Source organism: Micromesistius poutassou (genome assembly GCF_964030765.1).
Source record: "Micromesistius poutassou genome assembly, chromosome: 13".
NCBI classification, from domain to species: domain Eukaryota; kingdom Metazoa; phylum Chordata; class Actinopteri; order Gadiformes; family Gadidae; genus Micromesistius; species Micromesistius poutassou.
Window position 1 is genome coordinate 19,647,801 of NC_140283.1, and position 10,413 is coordinate 19,658,213.

The 10,413-nt window shown below is 43.2% G+C and overlaps 2 protein-coding genes across 2 annotated transcripts in view; one reads left to right on the top strand and one right to left on the bottom strand.

Moving 5' to 3' along the window:
• Nucleotides 1-1,395: 1,395 nt before the first annotated feature.
• LOC311357289 (hemicentin-2-like) lies at nt 1,396-7,230 on the bottom strand (the record flags this gene model as incomplete). Its single annotated transcript, XM_084477189.1, has 7 exons — nt 1,396-1,531; nt 1,624-1,728; nt 2,380-2,637; nt 3,965-4,222; nt 5,550-5,862; nt 6,583-6,701; nt 7,191-7,230. 7 exons carry the CDS (start codon nt 7,228-7,230, stop codon nt 1,446-1,448), a joined length of 1,179 nt encoding a protein of 392 aa, XP_084333315.1. The 3' UTR covers nt 1,396-1,445.
• A 1,831-nt stretch (nt 7,231-9,061) lies between these two features.
• LOC311357170 (unconventional myosin-IXAb-like) overlaps nt 9,062-10,413 on the top strand; it is a 9,047-nt gene continuing 7,695 nt past the window's right edge. The window contains exons 1-2 of the mRNA XM_084477065.1: nt 9,062-9,178; nt 10,061-10,172. Coding sequence (XP_084333191.1) covers nt 10,145-10,172 — 28 coding nt within the window. The 5' untranslated portion in view covers nt 9,062-9,178; nt 10,061-10,144. The remainder of the gene's footprint in view (nt 9,179-10,060; nt 10,173-10,413) is intronic.

Sequence of the window (10,413 nt, forward strand, 5' to 3'; positions counted from 1 at the left end):
TGAGTTTTTACCTCATCTGTGAGTACCGGTACACCGGGTTGAATGAAGGTACAGCGAAACCCTCACAACTAACTCAACTCGGTTTGGAATATGTTTACGTTGTTTTGTGTATGACTTTATGTTATATACGTTTTATGTTACAAGGGGAAACGCTTTTTGGTCTCACGGTTTTACGTTTATGAATTATTATTTTATGGTCGAGTGTCGGTTGTCGTCGGTTAGTTTTATGTTACCATGGAAACACAGTCTGCGGCGGGAAAAAAAAAAAAACAGCGTCCCTCCGCCATAGCCGTGGACAGCGAGTGACGATTCCTATCGGTGATCGGTGAACTGTGTCATTTATTATTGTATGTATGGCTGACCCTGTTGTGCGGGTCAGGGTTTTTTTTTTTTTTGACACCCTGAAAAGATCCTAGAACCACGTCTGTGTTGCCGCGGGACAGCGCACACAAACGTGGGACTTCACTTGAGCTGAACTGTGATGGTGGCGAGCTGACCCGACGACCCGACGACCCGAAGAGCCGACGGAATCCACACCAACCGAACTATCTATACGGTCTGAACACTGAACATTTAAACTGAGATTTTGTTGGAAAGATGTTAGATTGTTGTTGTGTGTGTATACACATTTGTATACACAGTTTATAGATATTAGATTGTTGTTTGTGTACACATTTGTATACACAGTTGATTGTATGCACGTTTTGATTGAATTTTACTTTTCATAATCACCTGTAAAAAGGAAATATATAGGAAAAGATCAGAAACTAGAACAAAACAAATAGCAGAACAAATAGAGTTGTACAAACTCTATGTAATATAACATTTATTTAATATTTAATATTTATTTAGCAGAACAAATAGTTGTACAAACTATGTAATAGAACATTTATTTAATATGTAATATTTATTTAGCAGAACAAATATAGTTGTACAAACTATGTAATAGAACATGTATTTAATATTTAATATATTTAATATTTATTTAGCAGAACAAATATAGTTGTACAAACTCTTTATGTAATAGAACATTTATTTAATATTTAATACCTGAACATATTCAAAAGGAAAAGGGATTCTTAAAATAGTTTTAAGAATATTTATTGTATATTTTTATTGTAAATATCTATTTATTTCATTTCATTTTCCTATCTATTCATTGATCTATTTAATATTTAATCTTTTCTTATTCAAGTAAACTGCCAGATTTATTATTATAATCCCTGTCTCCAGTCATTAATTTCTATGTTCGATTTCACCACTCCCCACGAACCTAGGACTGGCCCAGTAGCGTCATTTTCTAGTTCTAAGTGACACAAGTGTTACACTAGGATAAGATGCTCTTTAGCTTCCAGCGTCCGCCTCAGGCCTGGAGGAGCCTGGACCGGCCCGTACTCCTCCTCTCTCTGAGGCCTGGAGGAGCCTGGACCGGCCCGTACTCCTCCTCACTTCCCCCCTGCTCCCCCGGTCACCCGGGAGGCGTTAACGTACACTCTGTCATCATTTCCTGCCATGGAGGACAGCGGGATGTCTGAACGAGGAGAAGATTAGAAAGAAATGAGAAAACAACAAGGGCCATAAAGTGTGTGTTTAACAGTTGTCCCAAAGAGCCACACTGCGTACCTTGAGGTCTTGGGGTTTTCTTCTTCTTCAGTGCCCAGTAGACCCCCAACGCTACTAGCGGCAGCACCACCACCGTCAGAGAACGAGCGACGATAGGGATGGGGTCTGGGACGAAGGAAAGTAGAAGTTAGGTAGGAGTGACTCAACTTGGTAAATAGTTGTAAATACTTCCTTATGGGTTATGTATCTGTAGATATTCATTGTTTTTCAAATCGGTCGGTGGTCCTTTTCCTTAAAAAAGACACAGTTTTAAAGGTCCCATGACATGCCACAGGTGTGGTGTGATTAGCCGTTACAAGCCGTTTTGGAAATCTGCCCCTTATGACATCAAAAGTGGGCGTGTCCACCTAGATGTGTGCTGGATAGATCAGTCCACCAGCCTACCCAGTGGACTGTAGCAAACGTTGCTCATCTATCCGTCACACATCTGGGTGGACACGCCCACCTGTGATGTCGTAACAGACAGATTATCAAAACGGCTTGTAACGGCTAATCACACCACACCTGGTGGCATGTCATGATGGGACCTTTAAGTACATTGAGTGTAAGGAACTAATATTGACTGGGGGGGGCAGAGATTATCAGGGCCGCTGTGCCCCCCCGCCCTGCTCTTGGGGGCGCCACTCTATGATGGACCATGGTTATAGGTCATGTGACGGTTATAGGTCATGTGACGGTTATAGGTCATGTGACGGATCAACAGCTAGTGGATCCATGGGCCTCTCGTTGATTTCCGTCGTTGTGTTTTTCACTCACCTTGACACACAGACAGCGTTAGGTTAGCCGCGGCGGCGCTCACGTCGTTGTTGACCCAGCAGGTGATCAGCCCCGCCCGGCCCGGCTCCAGAGTGACGTCACTAGCGCCACTGGGTCCAGAGAGGAGACGCGTGGCGTTCAGCGGGAGTCCGTCTAGACTCCAGCTGTAGTGGAGTCCGTCCCCCCCGGCAGAGCAGGACACCCTCTGCTGTCCCCGGGACAGACACTCCCGGGACAGGAGGGGAGAGGACACCGGGGCTAAGGGAAACCGACCGAGGAGGTGAGGCTCACAGTTTGACCGAACAGAAACCTCCTGTTATCCTCAATGAGAAACTGAACTTCATACAAGTATAATTACAATTTTGAATTTGGTAGATTTGATTTCCTGTATTCTGGTGCATTTTGGTTTTTCATTCAGATTCATAGCCTACACATCCTGACTTGCAGGGCCTGGACAAGCTTACACCGCATATACAGACCTACTTTATGGCCATTCCACCAGTCATTGCTATTTGACCCATGGTTGTTATTCTGATATTGAGGCAAATCATGAACACTGTCCTATAGCGTCCATTTTTTGTGAGTCTCAAGGTCTATTTCAAATGCAGTTAGAAATATAAACAGTTGCTTCATTTAGTTTATATGCAACAGGCCGAAAGACTAAATTAATATGTAACTTACTTGCTCCTTTTAAGTATAACATTGCTTGGGTTGGATTGTGTCACTTAGTAGTGTAGTGGTTTCAAAGGCATCGTGAATAAAACATGTTTTTCTAAAAAAACTAGAAGTTGTCCCGTTTAACTTGTGGCTTCTACAGGAGCAGAAACCCTAGATTCAAAATATAACGACGTGTGGTACGTATCACTTGGATGATTACGACATTATGGCTTTTAATCAAAATCTCTATGATGAAAATGAATGGGATTTTTACTTCCAGAACCACACTGCTCTGTTCCTCCACTGAAATGGGTAGAAAGTGCTTTTACAATGCTCTGCTAGTTAGCGATCTATCTCTTCTCTGCACGTAGTTGTGTTGCGCGAATGCTGCTGAGGGAGGTTTGATTGATTTTATTGATTCTCTGAATTGTCCAATCATGTGGTGATAAAAAAATATGAAAAACAATGCCATTGGTCTGGGCGCACAAAGTGGCGACCTGAAGTCGAGTTTTTTCATGCGCCAATGAAAAGCTGTCTCTGCTTGATAGACAGCAAAAAGTTTGCGAGCTCACATCGACTTCATCGTTATACCGGCGCCCCTGACTTGAAGGAGGGCTTTTGGCGCGTTCAGATCGCTGGAAATTATGGGGAAAACATTTTCGCGACGTCGGAAAGTTCTTGTGAACGACACCTCATGACGCTCTGATGATTCTACTTCCATTCGGCAACTGGGGCCAGATTTTGATAACAGAGTGGCCCAGTTACACCCTAGTGCCCTCTATTGACCCATCACCACTATAGGTCATGTGACGGTTATAGGTCATGTGACGGTTATAGGTCATGTGACGGTTATAGGTCATGTGACGGATCAACAGCTAGTGGATCCATGGGCTGCTCGTTGATTTCCGTCGTTGTGTTTTTCACTCACCTTGACACACAGACAGCGTTAGGTTAGCCGCGGCGGCGCTCACGTCGTTGTTGACCCAGCAGGTGATCAGCCCCGCCCGGCCCGGCTCCAGAGTGACGTCACTAGCGCCACTGGGTCCAGAGAGGAGACGCGTGGCGTTCAGCGGGAGTCCGTCTAGACTCCAGCTGTAGTGGAGTCCGTCCCCCCCGGCAGAGCAGGACACCCTCTGCTGTCCCCGGGACAGACACTCCCGGGACAGGAGGGGAGAGGACACCGGGGCTAAGGGAAACCGACCGAGGAGGTGAGGCTCACAGTTTGACCGAACAGAAACCTCCTGTTATCCTCAATGAGAAACTGAACTTCATACAAGTATAATTACAATTTTGAATTTGGTAGATTTGATTTCCTGTATTCTGGTGCATTTTGGTTTTTCATTCAGATTCATAGCCTACACATCCTGACTTGCAGGGCCTGGACAAGCTTACACCGCATATACAGACCTACTTTATGGCCATTCCACCAGTCATTGCTATTTGACCCATGGTTGTTATTCTGATATTGAGGCAAATCATGAACACTGTCCGATAGCGTCCATTTTTTGTGAGTCTCAAGGTCTATTTCAAATGCAGTTAGAAATATAAACAGTTGCTTCATTTAGTTTATATGCAACAGGCCGAAAGACTAAATTAATATGTAACTTACTTGCTCCTTTTAAGTATAACATTGCTTGGGTTGGATTGTGTCACTTAGTAGTGTAGTGGTTTCAAAGGCATCGTGAATAAAACATGTTTTTCTAAAAAAACTAGAAGTTGTCCCGTTTAACTTGTGGCTTCTACAGGAGCAGAAACCCTAGATTCAAAATATAACGGCGTGTGGTACGTATCACTTGGATGATTACGACATTATGGCTTTTAATCAAAATCTCTATGATGAAAATGAATGGGATTTTTACTTCCAGAACCACACTGCTCTGTTCCTCCACTGAAATGGGTGGAAAGTGCTTTTACAATGCTCTGCTAGTTAGCGATCTATCTCTTCTCTGCACGTAGTTGTGTTGCGCGAATGCTGCTGAGGGAGGTTTGATTGATTTTATTGATTCTCTGAATTGTCCAATCATGTGGTGATAAAAAAATATGAAAAACAATGCCATTGGTCTGGGCGCACAAAGTGGCGACCTGAAGTCGAGTTTTTTCATGCGCCAATGAAAAGCTGTCTCTGCTTGATAGACAGCAAAAGGTTTGCGAGCTCACATCGACTTCATCGTTATACCGGCGCCCCTGACTTGAAGGAGGGCTTTTGGCGCGTTCAGATGGCTGGAAATTATGGGGAAAACATTTTCGCGACTTCGGAAAGTTCTCGTGAACGACACCTCATGACGCTCTGATGATTCTACTTCCATTCGGCAACTGGGGCCAGATTTTGATAACAGAGTGGCCCAGTTTCACCCTAGTGCCCTCTATTGACCCATCACCACTATAGGTCATGTGACGGTTATAGGTCATGTGACGGTTATAGGTCATGTGACGGTTATAGGTCATGTGACGGATCAACAGCTAGTGGATCCATGGGCTGCTCGTTGATTTCCGTCGTTGTGTTTTTCACTCACCTTGACACACAGACAGCGTTAGGTTAGCCGCGGCGGCGCTCACGTCGTTGTTGACCCAGCAGGTGATCAGCCCCGCCCGGCCCGGCTCCAGAGTGACGTCACTAGCGCCACTGGGTCCAGAGAGGAGACGCGTGGCGTTCAGCGGGAGTCCGTCTAGACTCCAGCTGTAGTGGAGTCCGTCCCCCCCGGCAGAGCAGGACACCCTCTGCTGTCCCCGGGACAGACACTCCCGGGACAGGAGGGGAGAGGACACCGGGGCTAAGGGAAACCGACCGAGGAGGTGAGGCTCACAGTTTGACCGAACAGAAACCTCCTGTTATCCTCAATGAGAAACTGAACTTATAATACAATTATAATTAGAAGTATCCACCTCTTTAACCCCCCCTCCTACTCCCAGACTAACTAGTGTTAACTGTACTTGACATATTGTATACTGGCAAGTTCAGTGAAGTAGTAAAGTACATTTCTAAAAGGTTTTAAATCAAATGTGGACAGTATTAATAATAAATGGGCGGAGGGACTGTTTAAAGAGTGTATTGAATAGGCCTTACAAACATTTACCAAGTAGAGTTTAGCTTGTGACATTATCGATATTGTTAACCGGAGCCTGAGAGCCAACAGTGTTTCTATAAGAGCTACGAGGTCAGAGGTCAGGGTCTTAATGACCTTAATGAATCCTTAATGATAAGAGAGCTTGAACCGGCCGTTTCCCTCTTATCTGTAACACGGTTTACCAATAATTACTGCTACTTTGTGGCGGTGGAGATACTCGATATCTTGGCCTGGGCGATCCAGCTCGAAACCTACCCTAGGTACTGAAATATAGATATAGTTACTCACCTTCAATGGATAAATCAAAATGAGTGTATAAAAATCTCAAATCAAACTCAAATCGTTCCATTGTGTATTGACCATTGTCCGACCTGTTGAGGTCCTCTATAGTTAATATTCCAGTATAGACATTAAATGAATATCGAGGGTCGTCTTTTCTTTGAAGGTCAGAACTAACTATCACAACGTTGTTTTTCCACACTGTGTAAACAATCACTCTTGAGGACAGAGTAGGCATCTGGACCTCCAGGGTTCTTCCCAGAGAGCCGAAGCACTGGGCTCTGTAGTTGCGCTGTGTGGCGTTGCAGAAGGTCTTCACACCTGGAGGTTACAGAGGACAATAAAACACCACAGGAGATGTATCTCACTCAGGTTAACAGACCCCCGCTCTTATTATTATTACTAGAAGAGAGGTGGACATTTTGAATACAGTATGTGCCGTTGCAGAGAGGAACTCTGTACTAAAATATGTTGAATCATATAATATTTTATTACATTTTTGATTTGATATACATCATTTTCCCTACGATTGTCATATAAATAAAAAGACCCTACCCTAGCCCTAATACTCTTGATGATATCTGGTGATGCATTGTGTTCAAGTCACAAAGTAAAAAGCAGAGAATTAATTAATGATATTCAGAAATCAATTTACCCAGAATTAACGTATGATGAAAGAAATGTTGGTTCAACCCAACAAATAAAAAAGCAACTACTAATGTTTAAACCAAGAACTACAAAACCGTAAGTGACTCAATTATATCAAATCCGTTCCGAACTAATTCAGTAATAATGCCATAAAAGACTCACCATCAGTCACCCCGATTAGTAACAGCAGCACAGCCCCCATGTTGAGCATCTCCACCTCAGTGTGGTCTCAGTGGAATCCAGGACTCAGGTCTGTTCACAGGAACCCACACCCAGCCTACATGAGACCCACAAGTCACCACAAAAGTGGAAGTGGTGCATCGGCTTGGGGCGCTTTCTATTCACCACAGCTGTACTTAAAGCACCAATAACTTATTAGGATGAAGACAGCATACAGTACTGTTTTAAGAGCAGTATACTGGGCACCTTCTAGGATGCAATCATTATCAACACAAAGAAAATAGGAAAATAAATGATAAATTCATATTCAAATTCTCCCAGTAAATATGAATGATTTTGTGGCATGTTTCCTTGTGTTAAAGTTTAAATTTGGAGACGTCAGAGACGGCAGAGCAGCAAGCATAGCTCAACGGTTTTCCTCTATACGCAGAGGTGTTGGCACTTGAACCAGTCGAGCTACAAACAACGTGGACGTTTCTCTTCTGTTTAAGGTCACAGAGCTTTAATATCCTTTACAGTTTTGGAACATTTACTGGAGAAAGTGTGTTTAAGTCTTATGTTGCAACATTAGTGTTGTTACAACATCATCACAAGTATTAACATGAGGTGTTAATACTGTTTCCTATTTAGTTATCAGTTCTTGTGTTTCATTCTGTTCTTCTTCTAGATTTTAGTTTCTATGGGGAAGTATTCTAAATGTCTCACCTATTATTTCAGAGCAATGAATCTGTACTGGACCACTGTACCATTTTCTAGAAATAGGAAGTACATTAATTAAATTTTTTACATTTACATTAGTTTCAAAATAGTATATTTCATACAGAAATGCATTAAAGCAAGTAACACATGCAGAATAGTATATTATAAATACTAGTCATAATACAGGGTTTCCGCGGGGTTGTTAAAGGTACTAAAAGGTAGTAAATGAAATTAGCCCAAATTAAGGCCATTAAAAAGTAATAAACGTCATCTGACGAGGTATTACATTTTCAAACCCCCATCCAACTAGGCCTGAGTTTTTCAATTTGTGTAACTTACGTGCAGGCCTATCTCCTAAAATTACTAAAACTTGCGTGGACTTATTTTTATGTTGCGAGTAGGACCTGAGTGATGTCAATGATGTCACGTGGTGTTTGTTCGAACAAACCTTGCACGTGCGCTGAAACAAACTTGATACCCGGCTGTCTTGCTGCCAAACCTCTTTGCAAGTTTGCTTCTGTTAGTTCAAAGTAATTTGAAAGACAATAATGGGGAAATGCTTATTTTCGGACCTCTGGCTGGAGGTAAAGTAACGCGTAAATACAGTAACGTAACTACTTTTTCATGTAAAAAGTAAAGTTACGCGTAACCACTGAAAATATGGTAACGAAACGTAGTCCCCTTTTCAATTCGGCGCAACGTTACTTTTCCCAGGAACAGATTTGACAGCGATACTGCCTTCTCATGCAGAATGCTATTAGTCCCTTAAGCTGACCCCACACTACAAGATAAATGTCCCGATATCGTGGCCGATTTGCCCCTTACGAGAATCGGGGTGGCGTTCCCATGGCAGCCGAATCGGGACGAAAATCGGCCAAGATTATCCTGTCTGCCGTAGTGTTCTAAGATAGAATCTCATAAACTTAAGACCACCCGATCTCAAAATCGGGGTTATCCAACATGATAGATATTTTCGGCATGTTGAGTGTGTAGTCAACATAATAGCGACGCACACACACACAAACACACGCGCAAAACACACACACACACACACACACACACGCTGACCCGAAGGTGCTCCATAATGCCAAAGCGCATCACAGAAACGCTCTCCTCTTTGGGACACAAATATAAAGTTGATTACGGTAGAGCTTATGCCATTGAGTCTTACATAGAGAATAAAGGAAGATAATTCTTTTTTTTTTTGCTGTTTGATCACCCAGGCTTCTAAACCGGAGAGGAAGAAGAGGAGGAAAAAGGAGAGCGACATTGTAAGTTCATTCTTTCTGAAACTCTCTTACTAGCTTACTAGTTTCTCGTGGTGCATTAAGAGTATGAGCTTGTGGAAAGACCCGAGCACAAGACTCGGTTGTCTTTAACCAATTCATATCACCAGCCATTTAGACAATATGCTTTGCTTGGGTTTTTGCGGCAATTTCCTAGAAGATTAAGAAGATCAAGGGTGGGAGGTTAAAGATGTTACGATATGATTGACCTTGAAGTGAGGATATTCTCTCGGACGACAAATGCCATCAGTTTCAGTTTCACAGCAACAAACCACACAATATTTCTGATCTATGCTTGTGGGATTCAAGGTGATAATTTTGGATAAAGTAATGCATAAAATAAAGTAATACATGTAAAAACAATGGTTGAATGTTTATTAGTGCTGCGCTATAACGAGTAGTGAGGGTATAAGCACATTTCTCAATTCGCGTTCTCGTGCGTTCTCGTGTACTTGCGTTCTCGATAAACGTCATCAGTGGTAGCCCAAGCACTGTTCCAATTCCAAGTACGCGAGAACGCGAGTACTGTCGTAAAACCCGGAAGTGTTCTCGATGCGTTCTCGATGAGGCCGTTCTACCGAGGACACATCGGAGGTGACTCGTGTGGACTTGGGACCGTTAAATATCCCAGAATGCATCATCGAGTCCGCTGCTGTTCCAATTGCAGAGTGCGTACTTGCGTTCTCGGAAGTCTGTACTTGAAAGTCCGGACTTGCCAAGTACGTACTTCCAAGTCCGCGAGAACGTAGTCCGCGTACTTGAGTATTGAGAAACGGCCATTGAGTCTGCCTTGTGTATGAAAAGTGCTATATAAATAAAGTTGCCTTGCCTTGCCTTGCCTATATGTGGCTCTGCTGCCCCCTACAGGTGGAGGAGCACAATGGCCACATCTTCAAAGCCACGCAGTACAGCATCCCCACTTTCTGTGAATACTGCTCCTCCCTCATCTGGATGATGGACCGAGCCTGTGTCTGCAAACGTAAAGAGCCGTGTGTGCATATACACACAAATACACAACGCAACACAATGATAAACACACACACACAAGCACATACAGCACAAGGATACATACACACACACACACACATACACATACACATACACATACACACATACACATACACATACACATACACATACACACACACACAACACAATGATAAACACACACACAAGCACATACAGCACAAGGATACATACACACACACACACACACACAC